Consider the following 27006-nt stretch of genomic DNA (forward strand, 5'->3'; position numbering starts at 1 on the left):
TTTGGTTTTGTTTTTGGAGGGGCCGGGCTGGGATCTGATCTCCACTCCCGAGTCCATCCCTGGTCGGTGCCTGAGAAAATTGCATCTGGATGCATCGTTATTATTATTATTGTGTTTGATCCAGGGAGATAAAGGAGGAGGGGGAGAGGAGTGCCTGTTGGTGGGGAGGGGAAGGCTGCACCCTTCCCTGCACACACACACACACACACACACACACACGCAGACAGAAAGGGAGTTCTGTACATCTACATATATATTTTTCCCCCCCTGGAACTTCTTTTAGTTGGGGAGGCAAGGAAGAAAGAAAATAAATTTTGTGCAAGGAAATACTCTCAGATCCCTCCTTCCAGCGGGTCTCCTTTCTTTATTTTTTCCCCCTTCTTCTCAACCTTTTTTCCTCTCTTTCGAAGATCCTCGCCCTCCCAGCCCCTTGATCAAAGCATTCCGCTATTCTGATTTATTGCCTGCTTGGTGAAGCTTTTTTTTTTTTTTCCTTTCTCTCCGTGGCTTTTTTTTTTTTTTTTTTTTTTTTTTTTTTTTTTTTTTTTTTTTTTTACAAAGGCGACCTGAGATCAGCCATTACTTTCCTTGGCTCGCTTATAGGAATCTCTTACATTTGGTGCTTGCTGCTGGTGGTGGTGGAACCGCACTCGGATTCTTTCATCCCCCCCACCCCCTTGCTGTCCTCTCCTCCCTCCCTTTCTCCTTCCCTCTCTCCCTCCCTCCCTCCCCCGTTATTCCGCCGGGGGAGCCGGATTTGTGGCTGCGGTGGGGCGGGGGGGGACGAGAGCGAGAGGGAGAGCCGGCGAGAGACATGGATGGCCCGGCGCGATGCAACGGGCTTCGGAAGAAGCGGCGATCGCGGTCCCAGCGCGACCGGGAGCGGCGAGCCAAAGGCGGGCGGCGCGGCTGTGCCGCCGGCGGGGCCGCCGGCCCCGGGGCCGCCGCGCTCTCCTCCTCGGGCTCGGAGAAGGAAGACAATGGGCCCCCGCCGCCGTCCCGGCCGCGGCCCCCCCGGAGGAAGCGGCGGGAGTCCTCCTCGGCCGAAGAGGACATTATCGACGGTTTCGCGATGTCCAGCTTCGTCACTTTCGAGGCGCTGGAGGTAGGAGCGGCGGCGCTTTGTGTGCGCCTCATTGTGTGGGGGCAGCGGCGGGGGAGCCCCCGCGGCGCCCCCCGGACACCCCCCCGCCCCTGACCCCGGTCCCCGGGCCGGCCCGCCGGGGGTGCCCGCAGGGGCGGTCCCGCCGCCCCCTCCCCGTCCCCGGGGTGCCCCGCTGCCCTCCCTTCTCCCTCCTGCCGCCGACACCTGCAGCCCGGCGCGCCGCTCCCGGCGGGCGGCGGGGCCGGGGCCATCCCCCCGCGCGGGCAGCGGGGAGTTGTGCGCGGTCCCCCGGCGGCGCTTCTCCTCCCCTCCCATGGATCAAACTTTTCTCGCGCCGCCGTGGCCCGGCGGGGCCGCCCACTCGTGTCCGCGGGGCCGCGGGGGGGGCGGCCGCGCGTGTTTCTCGGGGCGGTCGCGGTGCCGCTGCGGGCGGGGGGCGCCCGGCCTGCCGCGCTCCCTGCCGGCGTGTCACGAGTGGGCCCCGCGGTGGGCGGCTCGAGTCATCCCCCAGCGCGAACGAAGGGGCTGGCAAAGCCCAGGCCGGGCCGGGCGGAGGGAGGCGAAGCCCCGCGGGGCTTCCCGGGCGTCGCTTCCCTGCGCCCGGCCCGGCCTCGCCTCTCCGCGCTCCCTCCGCCCAGCCACTCGCGAGCGTGGAACCGCTGTCAGCCCAGCCAGGGTCGTGCTGGTGGTGCTGCCATGGAAGGGGACCTCCAGCCTGTGTGTTTGAAGGGCTTTGTTGTTTGTAAGTTCTGATCGGGAGAAGTTTGCTGTGGTGAAAAGGAGATTTATTTGGGTTTACGTGCACTGGAGGCAAAACTGGAACGATGATGAGCTGTCAAAATAAATGTGGAGGTGAAACTGATTGTTTAACAAAAAAAAAAAAAATCTATGTTGCTTTTAAGATGTTTAAATATTTAGGAGAAATACTTAGTGGATTTCAGGGCTTTATTTGTTTATTTGTTTTATTTTGTTTCTTGTTTTGTAGCCAGATTTTGTCTTTGGTTACACCTGTATCCATCCACACTATGCCTCCAACAGAACTTACTCTGGTGTAATTAAGGGAGAATTTGTTCACTCCAACAAACCTCCACATGGTTGGTGTTAGACTCATGTAAGCAATAAGGAACAAATGCTGAGGTAATGTCCAGATTCAATTTATCCACCATTTCTCACCTGGTGAGCCCATCCACAAGTGCCCTGCTCAAACAAGAGGGACCAAAAGTGTGAATATGTGTTTATTGACAGGAGAGAAATTTGTATGCTTCTGTTTTGGACAAAATTCTGGTTTTCCTCAAACAAAGCCCTAGTTTGTGTCATTAAGCATTTTTATGGGAATAAGGACTCGAGAATTTGGCTGTAGTCCTTTTTGGAGAGGAAGTGAAGAGCAAGTTTAGAACTTGGTAGGGCATTTTAGAAAATGTCTTTATTCTGTTTCACTTCTTATTTGTTTATTTTCTACTTGAAAATAATTGCTGTGCTCTCTTTGCCAAGCCAAGCATGGCTACTACTTGCATCCTCTCATAATCCTGTATCACTAAAAAGGAGCACAGATACATTACCCAGTTCTGCCAGCTAATATCACGTTCAGATAAAACAATAGCTTGCACACTGAGACTTGACATACTTTTAATGTTCATGTGATAGGTGGCACGTTTTGACCTAACGATTTCATGCTGCGTTAAGAAATAATGTCACAAAATCGTTGTTAGGTGCTTTTTCCTGCAGCTCCGTGTGCACGTTGAGAAACTTGCTTCTGAAGATCAGAGGGAGATGAAGGTGTCTAAGGCACAACCCCAGCATGGCAGAAATTGCTCTGTGTGTTGCATGCAGCAGCCTGAAGTTTTTATTGTAATTCTGGTGTTGTTGAGGAGGTTGTGAGCGGCTGGTGGAGTGAGATACCCCAGCCTTGGTGAGATGTTTAGGTGTTAATGTTGTTTGAGTTGAGTCAAGAAGCTTTGGGTGCTGTGGAGAGGTGTCCTGGTGTTAATACACCTCATGCTGTGGGTCTGCCCCCAGCTCATTGGAGGCCATGGAGATTTTCCCCAGGTTCCAGAAGACACTCGTGCCCAGAATGTAGACGAGACTTTCTGAGCCCATGCCTTGGGCTTGAACTTCAGCCTTGTTTTGGGCTTAGCACAGCTGAAAGGGTGCAGAGACAGTGTTGTGTCTGCTTGGTGTGAAAACCTGAGAGGGAATGTGCAGAACATTTCACCCACTGGAGGATCTAGGCATGGTTCAGAAGAGGGGACACGGGTGGATGGTGGCTCATGCAGGAGGGGACAGCCACCGTGGAGGGACATGGCTGAGCTCTCTGCTTCTGGGGACAACCTTGCAGCTGTAGGGCTGTGGGTTGCCTGAGTGTGAGGTGTCACCCAGGACTTTCTTATGTATCAAGTTGCCAAAAAAGGAGCAAGAACTTCCACACAGCTTGATTTCACCTTTTACTAAATTGTCTTTTACTTTTTACCCTTTACTAAATGGCTTTTACTAAATGCTTTTGCTTTTTGTTGGAGTGACTGAAAAAGCCCAACCTGTGCAAAATACCAGGTTGTGTGAAACTTGTGGATGGCAAAGGGGCACAGGTGCTGCACAAGAACACAGATCCCATGCCACTATAACTTCAGGAGGAGTCATCCAATCTGTTATGGTTATGTTCATAAAGTTCCCATCCCTTGAAGCAAAACTTTAACCAGCTCCCACTCTGGGAACTGCTTTTCTGTCCAGGTGTCAGTAGCCATGTCATACTTCTCAAGTGTAAATTGTTTGGTGTTGAAATAGAGGCCATCTGCTTCTGGTTATCTGTCTCTGCATTTATGACACCCCGTACCTTGATGTCTCTAATGTTTGTGGGGGGAATACATAGCAAGAGGGAGTACAATGAAGACAGTGGAATCTCACTGTGGATTTTTTCCTTCTTGGAGTGACAGCTGAGCAATTCCAGTGTCATTGCGGATGTGGCCAGACTGATCTTTGCCTGGCCTTGCAAGACTTCAATGTAGCTGTGTGCTACACAGGGACATGTCCCCTACACTGGAGAGCATTTTGTAGCCTTGACCTTCAGAAATCAGCCCTTGATGTGTAGTAAAGCAGCTGAGATGTGGTCCTACAACTGGTTACCAGATTCTCCCATGAGTGGCCTTGCTGGACTGACAGCAGCAAGCCCTGTGGTTTACTTCAGAGCAGTTACTCACACGCTGCTGCCCTGAGCTCCCCAAATATCCAGCCTGGATAAGTAAGAAGGCACAGACACTTTGTGCCTGTGTTTGGGTGCTGTGGAGAGGTGTCCTGGTGTGACCAGTGGCTTTTTGAGCTGTGGCTTTTCCCAGCTTGGAAGAGCCTGTGCTGCACTGCTGGTGTGTTTGTTACCAGCAATAATAGCATGAGGTTCTCCAAACCCAGGTGGGCATTTTAGACACCAGCTTGACAGGGAAAGGTCATTGCTCAGAATGTGATAAATCAATCCGTTGGAGTGACTTTGTCCATGATGTGCTCTGGCAGTGCTGGCAAGGAGGCTTCTGCAGAGCTCTCTGGTGGGGTGAGATTTCAGGCAGATGTTTGTCTCCCTCCTACCCCCTGGTGCAGAGGTGTCCAGGCAGCAGACTGACGTGACATGGCTGTTGACGTGCCGTGGTGAAGATGGTTTGCTGTGATGAGAAAGGAAATCTGACCTGAATGTTAAGATGGCTTAAAGCCTGGGAAGTACTTTATGTTTCCTGAGTCAGCTCTGACCATCCCTATGGAGTAAGCAGTTGGTTTCAGGTTTTCTGAGCACTGAGTAAGGTAATGAGTTTTTTCTGCGGATGTTTGTTTAGCTTCAACTCAGGCAGCTCATCTGACAAGCCTGAAATGGGACGCAGATATTTATAAAGCCCAGATAGAAATGGGGTGGGAAGCGGGGGACTCGCATTTAAAGGGGGATTCTTGTTTCATAAAACTGTCACAATTTCTCAGTGTGCATTTGCTGAGCTAATTTCTGTTCAGCACACAGGTATTAGTCTGTTTTGAGACCGTGCTAAATTATCGTCAGGTAAAGCCCAATATAATTAATTACAAATGAGAAATGCTGACAAATATTTGTCAAGGAGCTGTTTAATGAGCTTCAAATTCTGTGTCAGATGATTCCATCCACCTAGTGTAAATAATTTTTAAGCAATTGTTCCATGGTGTTTGTGTGGTTTAGGCAAATGTTAGCTGCAGCACTTTTGCAAGTTGCAGAGATAGCATGAGACTAGATGGGGTAAAGCTTAACACCTGATCTGGGCTTTAAAACAGAGACACTACAGAAACAAAATGTGCAAGTAGCAGGAAGGTTTTGAAGGTCCTGTGGTCTCAGTTGTGTGTCTGTGTGCACTGACAGTGTGGCTCTGTGTATGCATCTGAATGCAGGAATTTGCTTTAATAACTGGTGTGTGATACTCATCTCTAGGCATGGCCCACTGAAAATAGAAATAGCTTGGCTGTGTGACAGCAGAAGCTTTGAGCTGGACACCAGAATGGCTTGGCTTGCTGTGTGCTTTTCCTCCCCAAATCATTCTCTTCTCACCAATCTTCTAGCTGACCTGATTAGCCTGTTTGCTTAAATTCTTTGAGATTTCAAGCAGGTTTGTTCTGCCTTGTCTCTATCCCTTCATATTTCAAAAGGAATTTGATCTTCCTGCCTTACCACAGCAGCATCATAACATCAGATGTTTGCTTAGTGCTGTCAGCAAATCTTGGTGGCCCTTCTTGTGTTTATTGACTGCTTAGATGCTTAGGTGTTTGTCCCAGTCTCTGTTTGCACATGCAAGTCTGCAGATTTAGACCAGCAGAGAAAAGAAGGGAGTAACTAAATGAAGATATCTGGGGATGAGGAGAGGCATTAAGTTTTGTGTGACACTGGGATATCATACGAAGCGATGCATTTATTATTTTCACTGTGTATTTAGAGGAAACAGTAAACTGACCTGAGATTAAATTTTGAGATAACCTTGACAGAGCAGCTGACTATCTTCATGAAAACCTCAGTGACCAGACCTGAAAAAACAGCAACTCGGACTGAAAGTGGGACTGGAAACAGCAGGATGCATATTCCACAAAAGGAATATATAGGGTGAGGTTTGAAACATATATTGCTGTCATTTGGGTACCTGAATACTTTAAAGATAATTTAAAATTATTTTGAAAAGCTTGGTATCTTTCTGGGAGGCAAGGCACTCCTAACTCCAGCTGATTTCAGTAGCTGTTGGAGAGCTGAAGCTGTCTCTTCGGGCAGATAATGACCAAGGATTGAGATTGTTGCATAAATATTCTTTTAAATTCCTGAAGGTAACTATGTAATGAAGGTGGGGATTTTTGCCATTCCCATAGGTGGTAGTAGGAGGCACAATGGCCTTGAGTTGAAGAAGGAAGGGTTTAAACTATAAGGACAAGTTCTTTTGGATGAATGTGATTCAATTAATCTCCCCTAGCACCGCTCCTTAAGATTAGCACTAACAAGAAATATGCTGCACATCAAAAGACAAAAGACACCCTTATCCTCCCTTGGCATCTTTTTTTTCTTGCTGTTTGGGGGAGTAAGTAAGCCCTTTCTGATTAAATACCTGGGGCCTTTGCTGGCACTGAAGGAGTGTAAAATCCAGGGCAGTGGTGGAGTCACCATCCCTGGAGAGAGTTAAAAGAAGTGTAGATGAGGCACTTGGACACATGGTTAGCAGTGGGGCTGGCTGTGCTGAGTTAATGGTTGGACTCTCTGATCTTTGAGGCCTTTTCCAACCTAAACAGTTATATGATTCTATGATTTATAAAATAAGGGTAAAGGATCAGGAACTTGGAAGGAAAATGATCATTAGGGAAAGGCAAAAAAAAATCATCAGAAAGACATCAAGGGTCTGAGTAATTGAAAGATTGACTTACAACACTGAGATCAATAGAGAAAGAGCAGGGACTGAATGGGAACACAGAGAGCCAGAGGGGGATGTTGTTACCAAAAGTGGAAGTTTCAGGAAAGTTCCATTGCTGTGTATGTACAAAAATGCTCCTTGGTGAGAGCCCTGCTGTCAGTACCAAGGGAAGGCACTCAACCAAACCTGTCCCTACTTAAGGGGTCCTTAATCCCAGTAACTTCAGCAGGGAGGAAGGCAGAAAGATTCCTCTCTCACTGAAGATCATCCCCTCCTTCCCCCAGCTCTGCTAGTCTTGTTTTTGGGGGGTTTTCTGAACACCTATCAGTTTGACTGGGACACCCTACCACATTACACTGGGGGTCTGACCTGCAGCATTGTAATTATCTGCAGCTAAATTAGAAGTTTAATCTTTGTTCTGAGCAACAATAAGTTGAGTCACATAGGTTTTAAAAATAGCCCAAGCTCAAGTTTAGTGAAGTCTCATATGCAATTAATAAAAAGGTAATGGAGTTAGGAAGTTGCAGGCTGAAATGTGTAAATGTTTAACTCTCAGTTTTCCTGCACTTGAACTGCAGTGTTGCCTTGGTTCTGTAAGAGAAAATTGCTTCCAACTTTTCTCTGTCTTTTTGTACATCATCCTTATAATTTATCAGTTCAGTATCTTGTGTTCTTGTTGGGGTTTGGCTCTGCATGTGCCACAAATTACCAGCTGCGTGCATTGTTTTGTATAGTGGGTTTGTTGTCGTTTTGACTCAATGCCAAGCCATGGTGAAGACCACTTCAGAACATCATAGTCCTCTAAACTTCTTTGTTGTAAAATGGATATGAAAATCCACTTTGTAAGTAATGAGGAATGGCTAATGCAGGTAGGGATTTGTTTTGCTGTAACAGCAGAACGTGCAGTGGCAATTTGTCAGATCCCCAGCTCAGCTCTGCTGTACTGTTTGCCTTTAAATAGTGTGTTACCTTTATGTCTTCAGATTTTTCTCCTTGTATCTTGGCAACACTGCTGCTGAAGTTCACACACTCGTGTGGTGGAGAGAGAAGGTTTTAACCAAAAGGTTATGTCTTCAGTCTGGTAAATACCATAGCCAGGAGTTTTGGTTCTGTCATCCTCTGTGCAGTAGTGGTGGAATAAGTCAGCAAAAGAAGTGGATTTTCCCTTGGCCCTGCAGATACAATTCTGTTTGTGAGGTCCTACTCATGAGGTTTAATTTGATCATGGTGCATATGCTCCATGTGGATTTACTTGGTATTTGGTGTGCATCTCAGTCCTGCTGTTTTTAAAATGTCCTGAAACAAAGGCATGGGAGATGTGCAGAGGTGTGCTGGTATCTGATGTGCCCAAGTTCTGGCTGGCTGAACTTCTGATTGTGTAATGCTGGCTGATGCACATATTACTGATATGATTAATACACCAGCTCCACACAGGAACAGTTACTCAGAGCCATGCAGGAGTTCAGCTCAGTGTTCTTTCCAGGAATGATCACCCTTTAATCTGTCTCACATGTGTTTGCCAGCTTCCTAAAGTGGAAGCTTCTTCTCCTGTACAGTTTGTGCTCTTATAAATTGTCTCTTTTCCTACTTTTATTTGGTGCCAAAGGAGATTTAATGGTTTGAGAATAAAACTGCTGTCAACCTATCCTCCCCATCCAGACACAAGCTTGGACTTGTCCTTTGTTGGATGAGCTCATGAAAACAGACAAACATTTTCAGCCTTTGGGACAAGCCCTGTGCTGAGCATCATTTGTGTAAAGCCACCTGGAGCAGGTTTGTGGATGGTGTAGGATGACAGTGAACACCAGAAGCAGATAGAAGTAGGCACCAGGAGGTTCTAGGTTAGATTAACATTTGGATGGCTGAAATTCTGAAGAGGTACTTGTGTGTTGTGCAGTAATGCTAACAGTTGTATCAGACTTTAAAACATGTTGTACACTCTCATGAAATTAAGTAGTCAGATCCAGGCCAAGTTCATGAAAGTTTGTGAGCAGCCTTTTTGTGTCATAGGCTGACTGTGAGAGGAGCAGTGTTTTAGAGGAGAGTGTGTAACAGTGGTAATACCTGGTGCAGGTACCTGCTTACCTGTCAGTGGAATCCAGAGCCACTGTTGCCTGTTACCTGTTGCAGTTTGGTTACCATGTCCCAGGAGACCCATCCTTGGGGACCCTCTTGCAGGTTGCTCTAGAGTGTCCTACAGCTGCTCCTTACTCACCCTCCTCTTGTAGTAAAGGCATTTTAATTCCTTTGCCTGTGAAGTGGAACCAGCAAGACAGAAATTGTTGCCACTGACTTCTCCAGGACCATGCTCGGGTGGCTCTTGGGTACAGGAGAGCAGGGTACAAAACCTGTGTGGGGAAACTTCTCCCTCCTGGCAAATCATGACAGCCCATGTTGTTTTGTTTGCTCACCATTTCCTGTTTCTGAGACTGAGATGAGTTACAAACATGGTGATAATTGCTCTTGGCACTGATTTTTGTTTATTTTCTCTCTGGAAGTCCTAAGTGACCTGAGACCTTTCAGTCTGATAATCTGTTTAGGTTTGTTTTGGGTTTTTGTTTGTTTGTTTGTCTTTTGGTTTTTGGTGTTTTTTTTAATGAAACATCTACTTCTGCAGAAAGTGGAAATAGAGGATAGGTGGCAGAAGGACCTGGCTCCTTGCTTACATGGATGGTGGGGATGGCAGAGAGGTGGCCAGAGGACCTGACTCATTGTCAGCAATGTGGCTTTGGTCTTCACCTGGCTCCTGATAACTTCTGTCACCTTCCTCTTGTCCCCTGCACATCCAGGTGTTTAGCACCATGTGCCTCCAGAGGGTACCATCAGTGTCTTCCAGGGGTCCTCCAGAACCTGGGATCTGTTGCCCAGTTTCCAGAATGCCCAGGGGAAGGAGGTGGGAGACGCTGCTGTCGCAAGAGCCGGGTAACACACAGCTTGCTCCAGATTGATGGGCATGGCTGGCATGGTGTGGCATCCATCAGAGGGGGCACTGGTGGAGGGCTGGGGCAGTGAAAGTAGTTTTGACCTCCGAGGGGTCTGTGTGGTGAGAGGGCAAGGGAAGAAGTGCTGCTGTTGGGGACAATTTATGTTGTGACTGTTGGTGTTGTGGGGTTTAATGCATGTCAAGGGTACTTTGACCTTTGAATGGAATCTTTTGGTGTGAATTTGTGTCTTTTCTTCTCTCTTTTTTCCCCTTAAAGAAAATTCAAAATAAATACTGAAAATCAAAACCATCTGTTTTGAGAGGACCAAATTGCCTCTCTTAATTTTATGGGATTTGGATATTACTGAATGATTAGAAGTCCTACTAATTTTTACTGTCTGGCTATTGTGCTTGTAGGCAGTGACTCTGCTAGCATTAGTCATTTTAACTGTGGAAAAAAAATGCAATTAATGTAGCTCAACAGCTGAGTCTGCTGGACTTTAAAAAAAAAAAGAGGGGAAAAAAAGTAAATTTTAATGAGTTCTGGGATCATAAAGATACATCTGGTGGATGGATTAGCCAAGTTTTCAACCTCAGAATGTGTATTGAAAAACTCAGTGAATTATGTAGCTACAAAAGAGGATCTTTGCATGTTTATAAGGCCTCAGTGCAATCTCCTTATATTTGCCTAATGGCAAACAGACATCTCACAGAGGTGCAGCCCAGAACACACAAGGGCTGAAACAGTTCCCTAAACTGAGAGTATTTGTATTGGGATGCTGCTACTAGTAAATATTAGAGAATCCATTAAATATAGGGGGGAAAATATTTTGGTATTGGATACAAGAAAAGAGAAGGAAGGAAATGGAGTGGGGTAGAGAGGAGAGGGAGATCTGCAATTTGAAATGAACATGATGTGTGGGCTAAGATATTGTGCCTCCACTGCTGAACCAGAAAATTTATAACAACTGTTTGTCATGTGTATGTATTTATAGCCATTCACATAATGAAGAAGTTTCATGAGGTTGTAATAACATATCAAGATGGATGTAATTAAAACAGAAGCAAATTGACACCTCTAGATTAAAGGCAAACTCTAAACTAATACACCTGTACGCTGTCACTTATGTATTAGTTGTCTGGGGCAGTCTGCCAGATATGCAAATAAAAAGACATTGGCAAATTTCCTTGGATGTGTGGTTATGAAAAACCCAACTATTTAATCATTTACCTAGCCCTGCTCAGGTTTGCAGCAAGGGTAGAATTTAATAATTTGGTGTCACCGTGCTTTGTGATGGGCAGAGGGTTAAAGGCTGCAGGGTGAGGGGAAAGGAGCAAGGAGAAATAGCTGGCAGGGGGCTGGGCTGCTGGGGAATAATGCTCTTTACAGTGGGACCCCTCCCTCAGCAGAGAGGTGTCAGCTGCTCCATTTCTGATCTGCCCTGACTCTTGAAGCTCCAGAGCACTGAAGAGTCCTTGACATTGACACTCTGTAGCTTTTGAGCACAGTTCAATGCTTTTTGAAAACTGCCCTGTAACAACAGGCTTTGCTTCTGTTATGCTGCAGGTGCAAACTTCTAAAATTTATACTTTTGCACCAATTCAGATCTGATGGAAATCGTTGCAAGGTCCTTGAAATGGCTATAAAGTTGCTTAGGAATTTTACCTAAGAGTTTTTTTTTCAAGTTGTTTCAATTTGCAGAAGCCTACAGCATTTCCAGTGGAGTTGTGGACATCCATTTCAGCCTGTGGTCAATAGATCTGCTCTCCTAATTAACGCTCAGGCTGCAAACTGCTGATGTCAAATAGGCTGGTGGTATGGAGCAGGAAGGGAATTATTTGCCTTGTTAGTTCCAGGGCTGTGAATGGAACTGCCAGCCTTGCTTTTGGGTAATTCACACCCCAGATAACCTGCATTCCTTTAAGTGCCTGGGGACAGAAACAAGTCTTCATGTGGCTTGTGAGTAACCCTGTGGCTGGTGATGAGGGTCTCCTGTTAAACCCTGATGTCTGTGCCTCCAGCTCCTCCTCCCTGAGTGGGAAAAGTGCTATCTTTTGTGGGTTCCTCAGATGGTTGCTTAGATGTGTGAAACTAGTTATAAGTAGGTCGATACTATGGGAGCTCTGGAGAGCTCAATGAAACCTGAAATTCTGGAACTCAGTTTTGAATTCGAGCTTGAAGTTTTTTGTCTCATCTGGGGATGAACCACAAGAAAATCCCACTTTGGTCTGGAATTCTGCAAAGCACCAATTTCCAGGGAGCTGATGGCATAAAAATTCCAATTGGCATGTTTTGTTAGACTTCTTCTGAATTAAAGAGACTCCTTTTTTTAATACATCTGGACATTAAGGATCACTTATACGAGGTACATGGCTTCAAAGTGATTTCAAATGGTAGGATTTTTTGTCTTCAATATTTCAACAACTTTTCTTCCACCTTTAATCTTTCATGAGCCGAAGCTTCAAAAGATAATTAGTAAAACATGCTTTTATCTGCATTTATCTCAAAACATTATTAATTTTTTAACTGCAATTATAGCAATCATTTCAAGTTTACTTTATATTAATGAGTAAAGGATTTTTTTGAGAGAGCATGAGCCTAAATATGGCTATATTGGCTGAGTTGAAAGGTGCATTTATGAGTGTGCTTTTGTTTTCATTGCTAGGGATTGAATTTCCGGTTCCAGGAAGCAATATTTCACATGGATTAAAGTCTTTGAAATGCTTTTGCCCAGATTCACTAGATCATTTTGAGGAGCTGACAATGATAAGACCTGGATCATGCACTTTGCAGCCTGGCTACTGAATACACAGTTCCATGTTTCCCTTGTGTTGGTGGTTTTTGCTCCACGCTGTGCATGTGTTCCTTTGCTTGTTGCCCTTGGCATTGAAATGTAAGATATTTGATGCAGACAGTTTGTTGTTAATGAATTAGCTTGTAAAGAATGAACTTGTAAGCTTTCACCTTTACCATTCCTGTCTTTGTTATAGGCAGCTTAAGAAATTTTTTATTACTATTTTCATTTCTGGGAGAAATATGTTCATGTCAGTTCCTGTCTTTATTGCTGCTACTAATACATGCAGGACTGTCCAACTGGTGTCCTGCAGCCTGGACTCTGCCTGGAGGGCCTGAGTGTGGCCCCAGAGCCCCATAAAAACTATGGCACTGGCACAGAGATATCCCCAAACAGGTACCCAGTGCAGAGCCTTCAAAAGCAATGAACCACTGCACAGGACTACTGGAAAGAAGCACAATTAAACCCCCTTTTCACTGTAGTACAGCTTTTGTACAATTTTGCCCTGTGAAGGCGGCTCCTCAGCTCTGGCTCCTGCTTCTCTGTCAACAGGAAGCAGGAGATTTTGGGTTGGAGCTGCAGTTTCACTGCTCTGTGCCTCCTAAGGAGCCAGGCAGAGAGCAGCCCTGGGGCTGCTGGAGGTGATGCTGGGCTGCTGGCATGGCCCCAGCCACCACAGGCAACAAGGTGAACAGAGCAGGCCTCTGAAACTGCCATCACAAGGGTAAGGATAAGAGAGATTTTGTGGGGTTTTTTTGTTGTTTTTTTTCCCCTCGTTTCCCTTTATTTGGGCCCTGGTCCTGGATGTCAGAGAGGATTTGGAGTAAGCAAGCACAGCCTTGGTTCACATCTGATTTTAGTTTCTAAGCTGGGAGTGGAGCTCCCCTGCCCTGTGCTCCCTGGGGAGGTGGATGGGCTGGTGGCTGCAGCAGTGAATTGGGCAGCTGCATAGGAGAGCACACGAGTGTATAATCAGATTTCTGATAAACCCGGGTCTCTAAGTCCCTTGAATGGGCAGCTTTGCTGTGAATGGCCTCGTGAGGTCTGCTGTGGCTGCTCTCTTTGTTTGGTACTCCGACAAAAAATTGCTCTGGTGTCCTTGTTGGCATATTTTTACATCTGTTATCCATATTTTCGATTTGTTCTGGCTGCAGTCTTATTTTGTTTTGCAAAATCTACCTGGGATTGGGACAGAGATATATGTTTGCTGAGGCAGATTTGGAAATTGCGTTGTTGAAATACAGCCCATATGGGCCATTGTAAAATGGTTACTGCAGCATATAATTGCCTTCACAATGATGTGCTTTGTCATTTTCCTTCCATCTTCAAAGAGGCGCTCCTGTAGTCTGCTGACAGCAATGGTGGTATTAGAAAACATATGGATTTGTAAAGGCATTAAACTGTCTTTAGTTCAAGGATTAGATTACAGTGTTAGAGTGTGGGTCACCACGTTTTCATGAGGATAGGCTGCACTGCAGTGTGTTGGTTTATGTTACAGGTTAGGGAAGGGTTTGTTTATTTATTGGAAATATCTGATAGAAGATCCTTTCGATGGCATGGGCAAGGAGGTGTCTCTTGTGCATGATATGAGCTGCAGCTCTGAGGGCCATGGCCACACCTCACCCTGCATCGTGTTGGTCAGGGCCCACCATCCACACTGACAAGTTATCTCATCAGGAAATGCCACTTACAACATGGAAGAATACACAGAATATAAACCCCACAAAACTGGCTTTGAAAATTTAAGGTTTGGTTTTTTTTTTAAGTCCTCCATGCTGGGCTGCTTCTCTGAACATTTTGTGTATTTGTTTTGTGTTCATTTTACACTGCACAGCTCTACACATTTTGGAGTGCATGTCAATCTGTTCAGCTTTTACCTCTTTTTCTGTGCTCACAGTTTGAGGTGTGGCTTTTCTGGGGTGGTTGGAGGTCTGCAGTGCCTCAGTCAGCAAAGGCCTGTGCAGCTTTCTCATCATGGGGTGCACATGGCATGGACATGGCACACAGCCTGTCCCCTGCCTGGAGTGATGCTCATGCTCTTACACCATCTAAAGGGGAAAGCTAGAGAGTGGAAGGGATAAGACACATAAAGAAGATCCTTCTTTTTTAGTTTTATTACTGTTTTTGTGTTACTTTTTGCAGCCTGCTCAGTTCTGTGCTCTGCCTGTGTGGCACCCTGAGGCCAATGGGGGCTTTTTTCTCCCATGGCCACCTTCACCACGTGCACTTGCTGGTGTGTTTGGATTTGCATAGGTTGTTTCCAAAACAACTCTTTGATACCTCTTTTCCCTCAAACAAACACACTCTTTTAATGAAGGTGCTGAGCCTGTCCTTCAGAGGCAGGGGCTGGTTTCTGTGCTGTCACAGCCATCCTTGGTAACCTTGGAGCAGTCACTCCCTTCCCATTTCAGCACTGTGTGAGCACCTGCTCTGGCTTTGTGCTGAGTAGGGATGGATTTGGGATTGGATCCATGTGTATCTCTGGGGATCTGAGATCCAGGCTGTAGGTTTGGGTTTCTTGACTGAGAAGAGCAGGCATGTGGGGACAATGCTGATGTGTGAAGTAGGATTTAGTGTGAAGTCAAAATATGTGCTTAGGGATCACCTTGAGCTGGAGTGTTAGTTTTGCTGTAGCTGAGTTTTTCTGTCCACAAAACAGGTTTAATAATACTGTCCCTCTTCTGAGTTTGCCTGGCTACTTAATTAGCATCTGCAGGGTGCTGAAATAGTAAGTGGTTAACATAAAATATCTACATAATTTTACTGTAGGACAATAAAGGACCAGTGCCTGTACACATGTAGCAGGGACCTGCCTAGAACACTTATTTAAATAACTGAAAGCACTTTTTTTTTGTTGTCAACCACCTCCTAAAGCTTTAATTTTGCCTTAAAAATGCTGACAACAGCCAACTACATTAAGGAAATCTGATGTGAAGGGTGACACAAGGAACTTCTGATTTATGCTTTATCTGTCTTTATACTGTTATGATTATTAAGTGTGTAAAAGTTGGTGTCGTTCAGTTATGGCTTGCTTCAGTTTTAAATCACTTAGAACATTGTATGTCCCAGCTGTGGTGGATGTCATGGCTATTTATGGTAATATCTCTCCTTAAATCTATTGCAGAATAGGGAAGAAACTCTCATTCTGCCTACAAGAAATGTTAAAGGATGTATTACTAACTCTGGCAGCTGTGATGGTGATAAGCAAATTAGTTCTGTCATTAATGCCAGGGTCTGCAGGTATTATATGTCATAAAACTGGTATATCTCTGGTACCTGCTGGCCTGTAAAAATAAATAAATAAATACAGGGTTTTTTAATCCTGGTGTAGCAAATTAAAGAACAAAGCTGCTTTACCATAAGGTTTCTGTAAGGTGAACACAAAGTTCATGTGTATGGTGTGTTTTTGCAGCAAACAGTGCAGAAGGGAGACAAAAGCCGTCTAGTGAGAAGCTCCCACTGATATCCCCAGGTTTTGCTGTGGGCCTTTGGCAGGGCTTTATTTAAGGGTTTATTTATGCAGATGTTTAAATCAGTCTCTCTTCAAGAAAGTGTTTGAGTGTTTTAAAAACCACAGCACAGTGCACTTACAATCAGGGCATGTTGAAGTGCAGGCAGGAGCAGGATGTTTTAAGGTGTGTACAGAAACATACCTTTATTATGAAGCTCCCTAACAGTGGCTTGTTTTTAAAATACTTATTTTGAGGGGAAGCTTGGGAGAGTGGCTTGGGATTTTTTTTTTTTTGTTTGGGGCCTTCAGGAGATGGAGTCTGGTGGGACAGCTCCTGGAACTGCAGGGCCAAGGCATGTTCCAAGCTCTGCCTCATGATGCAGCTCAGCATCATCCTGTGGGATGCAGGAGTGGCCACATGCTGGAGCATCCCTGGCCACGCTGGAAAAGCCCAGCAGAGCTTGGCTGGGGGACCACTGGTAACAGTGGGACTGAAAAAACTCACTGGCATGAGCATTTTTTCCATCCCTTAGCTGGATGAGTTTGGATTCAAGCACAGGTTTGGGTCTGGAAGTAAGTCACAGCATCAGGAGTCTCTGCTGTGTGGGATTGAATTTTATCCCTCTCTATGAGAAATGGTGAACTTTGCAGCTTTGCTTGCAGAAGTCCTGGTAGTGTCGTCAAGATTTCCCTGGCAAGTGGCATTCCTTTGGGTGATTACTTGGAAAGCTTCTGCAGGGTGCTTCCTCCTCTCCCTGGGCCAGACAGCTTCCCATCCCACCACATATTGTTCCTTTCTCCAGTACCAGCTAAACAGGTGGCAAGATTCAAATCACCACTCTCTGAATGGAGCTCACTCTCCACAATAGCTCACCAGAGGCCTGTTTTGTTACAGAACATTGATTAAATAAATATTCCTATGCATACAAAAGAGGAGAAATCTGGTACAACACTCTGTAGTTATTTTTCCATTAATGGCAAGGAGCTCTCTCTAATTTTCCTGCCCCTTTCAATCTGTTTCCCTGTCTCCCTCCCTTCCCATCACTACTAATGCCTTGAAGTGCATGAGTAACATACAAAGAGCTCACAATCCCTCTGCTTCAGATCTGCAAACTCTGTGGCTCCAGCTCACGGTGCTTTGGGAAATCCCCCTGGCCCGTGCAGGGCAGAACTGACTGCTCCATGCATGTGGTTTTGTTTAACTTGATATTTCATGTTCAGTATCAGCATTCCTTGAGCTAACTGGCCTCCATTAATTTATATAGCAGCAGTTAAAAATACAATTTTGCAATACCAGCACTTTGCATAGTATTGACAACTGGAGCAGAATATTTGACTTCTGAACATCTTTTTTTCTTCTGTGCCCTTCTGTGCCCCCTGATTTTTAAAACCTTTGAGGCAGCAGTTACTGCTCTGTGGTTTGAGCTGGTGGAGGTGTGTTTATGTTTTGGAAGAAAAGCACCTCATACTCAGAGCCTGGCAGCCAAAGGCAGCTCCACTGCATGCAGCTGATCTGATTTGGTATAAAATGGTGGCATCTAAAAATAAATATAGGGTAAAGGATTTATAAATATAGAGTAAAGGGGGGAAAATAGCTTGACTAGTTTTAAGTTCAGTAGATATTTGTCTCAAGAAAGAACTTTTGATTGAACAAATGTCTCGCTGCAATAAATGTGGACTATAAGGAAATACCATGGATTTACTTTGGCTCTGCATTGATGTGATAGAGATAAAAATCCACCCTGAAGAGAGTAACTCAAATTTAGCTTTTTTTTTTTTTCCCTGAAGGCAATGATATCTATTACTTTGGAAAAGACTGGAGTCAGCATTTCTATATCATCATTTTTCTTAAACAAACTTAGAGCAGTTAAATCACAGAGCTGTTACTCTAGAGAAGTAAATTGTGTAATACATTTTTTAAAGTTTAAAGACCATAAATGAAGCGTCCTTTCATTATATGAGTTTGTCTTAAAATACTTGTCACAGTTGGTTAGATTTAGGACCTGGAGGTCTAGGGATCTTTAGGTCTAGGATCTTTAGGGCTGGAGTGGTACCTGTTGGATAAAGCTGATCACTCTGTCAGGGACAGCCCTTTCCCCTTTGCCTGAGCTGTGGTGGGATTGCCATGGTAGAAATGAGCAGTGAGCACACTCTGCTGTCCCCAGGGACAGGGAGCTTTGTTGGCTGGGGGTGAGGAAGCTGTGGCAGAAGCCCCGTGCCTGTCTGCTCTTGCTTACCGTGGGCAGTTAGCTGGAAGTGACACTAACCTGAGTTTAATTCTAGTTTTACATTGCAACAACATGCCAGCTGTTCCCTGTATTCTTCCGTGACACTGCAATGTAATTATTTTTTTGTTATCTTTCAAGATGTAATTTTATGTTGGTGTGCTTTCCCACTAACCCTTTGGCACAGAAAATGTACGGCTAATTCATTTTTCTGGGAACATGAAGAAGCAAGGGAGAAAAATCTCAAATTGTAGGGCCAAGGGGCTGTGCTGGAGGCAGCTGAGGAGGGATGTGCAGGGAGGAAAGGCCCTGTCTCAGATGGAGCCTGAAAGCCACTGGGACGTGCGCAGTGATTAATGGTGTCGTTGCTTTTTAGCTTCATCAAAAGGTTTCAGTGTAAGAGTTTCTAAGGAATGCTGATAGTCACAGGAACCTATCAAAGGGTACAGAAGATATCAAATGAGCAAGCAGGAATGGGAGTTAATTACTGAACAGTGATTACTCTGATATAACCAATTATTGGATCATTAAGTGTTTATTACCTTTTTTATGCTCCTTTCCCTCGTAAGTGCCGTTTTGTCCTCATAGTATTAAAAAAGGGGTGGATCTAACACATAAAAGCCTTTTTGAAACCTAGCAGGTATTGAGAGGACATCTCACCCCATCACCTGGCAGGCCCTGCTTTCCCTTGCTTGGCAGGTTTGGGGTCAGATGCTGTGATCCCTATTTAAAGGCCAGATTATCTCACTCCCAGGAAGGCGCTGGAGGGAGTGCAGCAGCAGGAGCAGGGCACACGACATCAGCAGGTATTTATTGTGTTTGCAGGGTGCCCCAATGAAGGAAGGAGTGATGAATCTGACTCCATGTTCTCAGAAGGCTAATTATTATTTTATGATATTATATTATATTAAAGAATACTAAACTATACTAAAGAATACAGGAAGGATACTTACACAATGCTAAAAAGATAATAATGAAAACTCGTGACTCTCTCCAGAGCCCTGACACAGCTTGGCTCTGACTGGCCAAAGAGTGAAAACAACTCCCAGCAGAATGCAATGGAACAATCACCTGTGGGTGAACAATCTCCACACACATTCCACATGAGCACAGCACAGGAGAAGCAAATCAGATAAGAGTTGTTTTCCTTTTTCTCTGAGGCTTCTCAGCTTCCCAGGAGAGAAATCCTGGGCAAAGGGATTTTTCAGAGGATGTGAATGCCACAAGCAGATTCACTGCCCTTCCATGTGGGTTATGTTCATTCCTTCTGCTCCTGCTGGAAGTGGTTGGTGGCTTTGTGTCCCTTTGTCACCCAGAGGCTCTTTCTAGGGCTCCCTGGCCCTAAGGACAGAGTGCCATGGCCTTCAGTTTCCTTGTGCTCAGAGCATCTCTCCCTCTCCAGTCACTAAGCCTCTCTTAAGGAAGAAGTTTCCATTGCAAGGCTGAAATGATGCTGTTTGAAGGAGAGACAGAAGCCCTGCACTGGACATCTGCAAAGTGAAAAATACCATTTTTCAAGCTGAATGCAGTTATTTTGGATGACATTTGAGGGTTTAAAATGTTAGAGCAATTTTTAAAAATACAGCTATTTGTGACTTCTGTTGATGATCCTTAAATGTTGAGTTGTTTAAGCTTCATATCCCCAGAGAAGTATGGGTCAGGGGAAAAAAAATAAAAACCCAAATCTTTTTCTCTGTCAGCAGAGCATTTCTTGGCAGTGGCTTTTAGTGGTCTGTGTGTGCAGGGGGCTGGGAAGGGGTTTCCATGGATCTTGTGCCCTTAGTGGGTGTTTGGGGGCAGGTGGAGGCACATGGAGGTTCCTCCCAGTCCTGGTGTGTCACAAGCCCCTAGCCAGAGGGGTTTGGGGCTCTGCTGGGGACAGAGCAGAGCTGGGGAGGCAGCCAGGGTGCTCTGCCTGGTGGGGGACATGTGACCATCACCAGATCTGCTCCATAAGGCAAATTCCTCTGTTCCTGAGGTGTGTGTCATCCTCACCACCACCACCTCTCAGCAGCCACATTGGTTCTAGCCAGTGTCCTGTGTGCTTGTAGAGGAAGTTCTCAGGAACCAAATTTTTCCATGCCCTTTACTTGTGAATTTAGCTTAATCATTTTTATGATCTTCCTTAGGGGATTGTTAGTTTTTTATTAATACCTCCCTTTGCCAAGTTGGAAGTTTGAACCATTTCTGAGCTAAATTTTCAGTGAATCTTTTTTATTCATCTATTCTTTTTACCTTTTTCTAGCATAATCTTACCTGGACCTTCCCTCACAAATGGGATTTTCAGGTTTTATCTCTGACACTCAAGCCCCCATGAAAGCCGGTGGGGAAGGTCAGGGAATGCACAGCAGAGATTGAAACCAGGAAGCTGTTTGCCACTTTGTGTTATTACTGTAGGGAAAAAGAGGAAACTCTGTTAAATTGCACTCCCTGTGCTCCTGGGAGTATAAATTACTGTCTTCTCTGCACTGCTGTGTCAAATCAGTTATGTGGCAGTTGGGACTTTGCCCTTTTTGGAAAGAGGCTTCCTCCTCCTGATGGATTTTTCTGTAATCCTTCAAAAGAGAACTTTATTCTGGGTTCATTTCCCTATTTTTCTTTAAAAAAAAAATTAAAACAGAGCAGGTTTACTTTGCAAAGGAAATATTATGCAGGTCACAGCTTCCTCCTGTGCATGAAGATGATTTTGTCCCCGCAGTCAGGACTTGGCAGTGATGCTTAAGGATGTGCCGCTCGCAGGAGCCCACGATCCCACACAGGCATCTGCCTTAAACACCATCACTGAATATCCAGCAGCAAACTGCTTCCTCCAGCAGTGAATCACAGCTGTGGAAGGCCCTTTAACCTGCTGCAGTCACAGCTGGGGGGTTGCAGGCTGGTTTGGGGGGTTCTGTGCCCCAGCAGCTGTGAGACGCACAGCCAGGGCACGTGGTGCTCTGCTCACAGGCATGGCTGGGATTACCCCTCTTTGACAGCCTCTGTGCAAAATAGTAATAATAATAATTGTAATGAAACATCCCTCAGGATTTCCTTTTAATAACTGAACACACAGCAGCTGCTGTAAACTGTCTTGGTGGTGTCACAGCCTCTCTGAGAGAGGCGAAGGGCAGGCGAGGATCCCGGGGACGTGGTGCAAACAAGGCGTCCTGTGTTTGAGATCCTCTGCAGAAACCTACCGTGCTTCCAAGGCCACGGGAGATGAGCCAGTCTCCAGGACTGCTACAAATGTTATATTCCAATGAAAGGTCAGCCAGAAACAAGGTCAAAACAAGCGTGGTACACAGAGCAATCAGCGAAGCTGCGAGGCACAGATAAAGGTTAATGTGAAGGGCTATTGGCATTAGTGCAGTGTGTGGTCAGCTCGCTGAGGAGCAGGGGCTGAAGCAGGAGATAATGAGGAGGGTTTACTCTAATTCTATTAGAATGTATAATTAACTAGCATAATTGATAGCAATTTTCCCTGTGTGTCTGTGGGTGTGTGTACGTGTACGTAAAGTCTCATTTTTGGCTTTTGTGTTGTTGCACCATTGCCTTGAGCTGATGGAAACCCTCCCTGGGGCTTGGGCTCACTGTCTTGCTCAGCCCATGGATGCAGAGGGGAAATGTTTCCATGTTTAACCTGCCCCTGGATTTAGACATGGTATCTACATGGTTCCCTGGATAAGGCAGATCAGCTGCTGATAAAGGTCTGTAGTGCCAAGTGCTGGGATGAAGTTTGTGTTTGAAGAGGGACTAAGGGACAGGTCAGCCCTGTTTCTTTCTGGGCTGTTTGTACCTTTTAGTCTCAATATCCCTGTGAAAACAGAGCTTAAAGTGAATTTTGCTTTTGTGCTCATCTTTTGTACAGGATAAAGTTCACTCTTTGTTACTATGCAGAGACATAAGCAAACTCATGTTTCAGATGCACTGGGGATTTTAATTTTCCTGGTGCACAAAGATGACAAACTATTGTGGATTCCTTGGCCCCTTCTCTAGAGAGAGCAGAGAGTAAATAAGCTCATAAGTCAACATGAAACCAGGGTCCTGATCTGATGATTGGGATTGTGTTGGGTTGTGAACACTTGGGGAAACCTCTGCTTTGGCATTGCTGCTGGATGCCAGGAAGTAACCTATGAAAAATGAAAAGTTAGGCTTTACCAACATGGTTGATGTTGTTGAGTTGCAGGAAGCATTGTTGTACCTACTGTTAACACCCTGCATGCAGTATGAAAACATCAGAGAAGGAAATCTAGGATTGGTTCTGTGGTAGATTTTTTTGTTTTTAGTGTTGAATGATTTATCTGGATGGCTGTTTAGCCTGTCCACTTTCTTGATTTTGCAGGGTACAGTTGAGGGCAGGCATTGCTATATAGGTTTTTTTTTTTCTTTCAGTATCTGGCAATACACATTTTTCAAATGTAAATGCAAATAACCCTCTTCTCCATTCCTAATCCCTTGGGATGGGAAACCTAAAGGCCATATTCTTCCTTGAGAGAGGGATTTACCCTTCCAGCTACATTAAATGTTAGCTGGAAACATGTGGCTAACGGCTCCCAAATACTAAGCTGAGACTCTTCCCTTGAGGTTCTGGTTTATTTGGAAATTTAATTTGTAATTTTATTTTTTTTCTTTCAAAGGTTACACAACTCTTTAAGCTTCTGATTTTAGGTCACTCTGCCTTTTACAGCCAGATCCACCTCATCAGTGAGAAGGCTCCCTGAGGACTGCAAAAGACTCAGGCTTAGTGTTATCCAGGAAAAATGTGTATAATAGTTGTATTACAAAGCAGAGGTAGTGTAACCCCCGTCTGTCAGCCTGATGAGCACCATGTGAATGGTGGTGTGGTACAGTTGCATGCACTTTAAGGCCTTTTTGACAAAATAATGCTAATTGTCCTGGGCTGAGTGATGCCAGGGGCTTAGAAATACTTACCAGTACTGATAGAGGGAGCCAAGAGAAGTCAGGTGGAGAAATTGGGGAGATTGGCTCTCATGTGGAGTTTCAGTGTCTGAGGCACTGCTAAATCTAGCAAAGGATTAATGCCAAAATAATCCTGCTTGTCCAGGAAACTGGTGACAACATGAAGGTTTGAGATCAGTGTCAGATGCTTTAGAAGGAATACAGTAATAAATTCACAAGTCACCAGAGATAGAAACCACTTGCTTTTCATCCTACATCACAGCTGAGCTTTGCCACGGTTTGTTTCCTGCTCCAGTGATATGAGACCCCTTTCCACTTCAAATCTAGCATCATTTTAGTGCTGGCTTTCACCAGAACCCAGAAAAATAATTCAAATCCAGCAAAAATTCCTATATTGCCCAGAATCAATTCCTCTAACTATTTGAAGAGTTTCATCCTGGTTCTAGGTGGTCTGTACCATTCTCTAGTGCCATCAGGATTCTGGCTGCAGAAGTTCCATTGAAATGGGAACAGAACTAAGGTGGCACTTGGGAGGCTAGAGGTGTTGAGGGTTTTTTGTTTTTTGGAGTTTTTTAGGCACTGGTGAGTGCTTAATATCCAGCTCTTATTAATCTGTTGCCATTACATGTGAGCAATGCAGAACCTCCCCTGTATTTGTGCAGTTTTTTTCCCTGTGTTGTGAGCAGCTCTGTGGAGATGCTGGCGTGTTCTGCACTGTGTTGGGTGTCTGAGCTGTGCCAGAGGTGTGGAGCTGCCACAGCTTCTGCTCATGGCCTTGTCCAGGGCTGTGTTCAGGGCTGCTCCTGACACCCAGCCTGTCCTGTCTGTCTCCAGCCCCACTGCTCACGTGAGCAGCACTGGAGTTTTCTAAGGACTTGCAAGATGCTAAGCAGAAGAATACATAATACATGGGGACAGGGCTTCTTTTCCAAAGCCTCTTTCCCTGATTTATCCTTGAGTGCTGTGAGTTGGTCCATGCCTCCATTAGACTGTGTCCATGAGCCAGGAATGTTTGGATTTTGGCTAAACCTGTGGCTTCAGTGGTGCTGGTTTTCTGGTGCTGCATAAAACATCAGCACCACAGAATTTTTTGCACATGCACTGCACCCCTTGCATGTGCAAGAAGTACCCAGATCAGGGTCCCTTGTGCTCCCCCAGCTCAGCAAGAGAACCCAGCAGGTGCCTGGGAAAGGGGCTGGGATCACAAACACTTGGGACATCTCTGTGGTGGGGTGCTGGACACGTGGTGGTGAGGGCACCTGCAGTGATGAAAGGATCCACTCAGCTTCAGCTCCTCTCCAGCACTGAAGAGCTTGCTTTCCCAAAAAGCACTTATGTTTTTAAGCCATTTATTTTCTGTGGCACTGAGTCATTAAACATTTCTGCCAGTGTTTTGTTGTTTTTACTCTGTGTAGGAGCAGAGGGAATTTATTCAGTGTCTCAGTCCGGTAATGCAGGGGCTGAGGAGGTGCTTGACTGCCTGACTCGGCAGGCAGAGGCAGGCATGTTGCTGTCTGTGACATCTTTCTAGTGAAGTGGGATGTCAAGATCTGAGATCCTTTTCCACTTAGTGTACAAGAGCATTAGAACAAAAGGAAACAGCAGCCCTGCATCACAAAAGAAACCAAACCAAAACCCCTCCGGCTAAAGTATATTTTTAATGTTATGAGCAATTTCAGAGAGAAATTGAATGAAACACTTTACCTGAGTGTTGATGGATCTGCTGGGGTCAGAGGAATTATGCTGGTTTACACCAGTCTTGTATGTGATCCTCCTTTTTTTTTTTTTCTTTGTTTTGTGTGGTTTATTTCCCATTCCAACTGTGTTCACAACAGATGGTGATTATTATGTTTGTTCAGATCAATGAATATTAAAAAAAAAAGCAAGACAAAAAAATAAGAAAATGCCCTTCAACTCAATGGAGTCACCCAGGGTTCAGCTGTAGCCTCTGGGTTTTCACTGGGACAATGTTAAGTTATAGTAACTTAAATGGAATTTTTATGAGCAATTGTTTTGCCATGAAACAGGATCTCCCATGGCACTGACCCAGGCAGATATGTGCCCTCTGGGTGTGCCAGCCACCTCTTGGAGAACCCCTGCTCTGGTGGGACACATTGCTGAGGTGAAGCTGGTGCTCCACTGACAGGTGCCTCTGGGGGCTCCTCTCCTTGCTTTCCTGTAAAAGACACAAAGCAAGTATTTTAGTAGCATGAGAGCTTTAAAAGCACATAACAATAAATCCTTTGAGGCAAAATGCAAATTAATCTGTTGGTGTTAATGGGAGTATCAGGAATGAATGACTGGGGGCAGCATTGGGGGCAGAGGAGATGGGTGTGGGTGGCTGTAGGAAGAGGAGAGCTGCACACAGGTGTAAATGCTGCTCTCCAGCATTTCCTCCTGCATTGTTCAGTCTTGGGTTTTGCTGTGTTTGCTTTACTCTCTGGTTTTGCCTCAGCAAAGCCTCCTGTGGTAGAATCCACCCCTGGGTGGGAGGACACACAGATACTCTCTGCCCTCAGTGTTTTTTCAGCGCCGCCAGTCTCAGGAGTGGAGGATTCCTTTGGGCACAGGGGTTCCCTTCAGCGTGGTAGCTTTGCTGTAAAGGCTAAAGCACAGTCCTTCGTGGTATTTGAGAGATGAATGAGTTATTAGTGGCCAGCCCTGCTCCCTGCACCCACAGACAGCATTTGTGCTGCCTTCACTGCTGTGTGATCCGACCCTTCTCGTCCCTGTCCCCCCAGCTGAGCTGACAGCCCAGTGGGGTGTGGAGCTGCTGCATCACCTGTGAGCACTGCTGAGTGCTCAGCCTCTGTGCTGCCTGCTTGGCAAAGGGTCCCAACAGGAAGGGGAGGCTCTAGGAGTGCTTAAAACTGAAGGGATCTAAGGAATAACAATAATAAATGTAACAAATCACTTTTATATGGGCTGGATGAAAGCACAAATTGATGTCTGGGCTCTTCCCTGCTGTGATTTTGAAGGGATTCCCCCAGGTCTAAACAGGGAGTCCCCAGGTGAGGGAGGCAGAGGGAGAGGATGGTGCCTTTGGCCTGAGGAGGTGCTTTGAGAGGGAGGGAGGGTGCTGCCAGCCCTGGGTGGCTGGGCTGGCTGCACAGCAGGGCTCTGTGAGTGCAGAGTGGAGCCCCAGCCAGTGCCCATGTCTCACCTCAGCTCCCACTCTCTTCACCCACATGTTCCTTGCAGGTGTTTCCATGTGTGGTTTGCTCACAGCGAGCTCAGGCAGGATTTCTCCCCAAATTTTGTGGGGTTTTTATCTGGATGTTTTTGTCAAGTCTGATTGCAATGGCCTGTTCAAACAGCAGAGCCATTTCCTGCTGTCTCTGGGAGAGGCTGCAGGCTGTCTCCTACTGTGGACAGCCTGATTTGTCCTCTTCTGGGCACTAAGGATGAATATTCTTTTAATTCTAGTACAGAGGAGCAGAACGAAAGCAAAATGCTAAATGTGTTGGGAGAAGGGTGAAATGGGGAGCAGAATGAGGCCAAACATTGCTGATGTGCTGTTTAGGGTATTTTTTCCTCTTCTGTTTCGTACTTACCTGATTTGTAGAAAGTTTGTGGTTTTGTCCTGCACATACAGGATGGGCTCAGTGCAAATGGCTGCTCAGAGCACAAGGCACAAAGTCCCTGATCTGTTAACAGTGCTTGTTAGCTAATTGAAGTTTTATAAAGTGTATGTATGATTGCATTCTGTAAGCAGACTGCAGCAGGCAA

At 45.5% G+C, this 27006-nt stretch overlaps 1 protein-coding gene across 1 annotated transcript in view; it reads left to right on the top strand.

The window, feature by feature from the left end:
- Positions 1 to 814: 814 nt before the first annotated feature.
- The window catches only part of LOC311161339 (autism susceptibility gene 2 protein homolog), a gene marked incomplete at both ends in the record, with an annotated part of 371371 nt that continues 345179 nt past the window's right edge, over positions 815 to 27006 (top strand). The window contains one exon of the mRNA XM_084218846.1: positions 815 to 1105. Within this exon, the coding sequence (XP_084074972.1) occupies positions 815 to 1105 (291 nt within the window). The remainder of the gene's footprint in view (positions 1106 to 27006) is intronic.

This window comes from Fringilla coelebs (assembly GCF_963513975.1).
Source record: "Fringilla coelebs genome assembly, chromosome: 20".
NCBI classification, from domain to species: domain Eukaryota; kingdom Metazoa; phylum Chordata; class Aves; order Passeriformes; family Fringillidae; genus Fringilla; species Fringilla coelebs.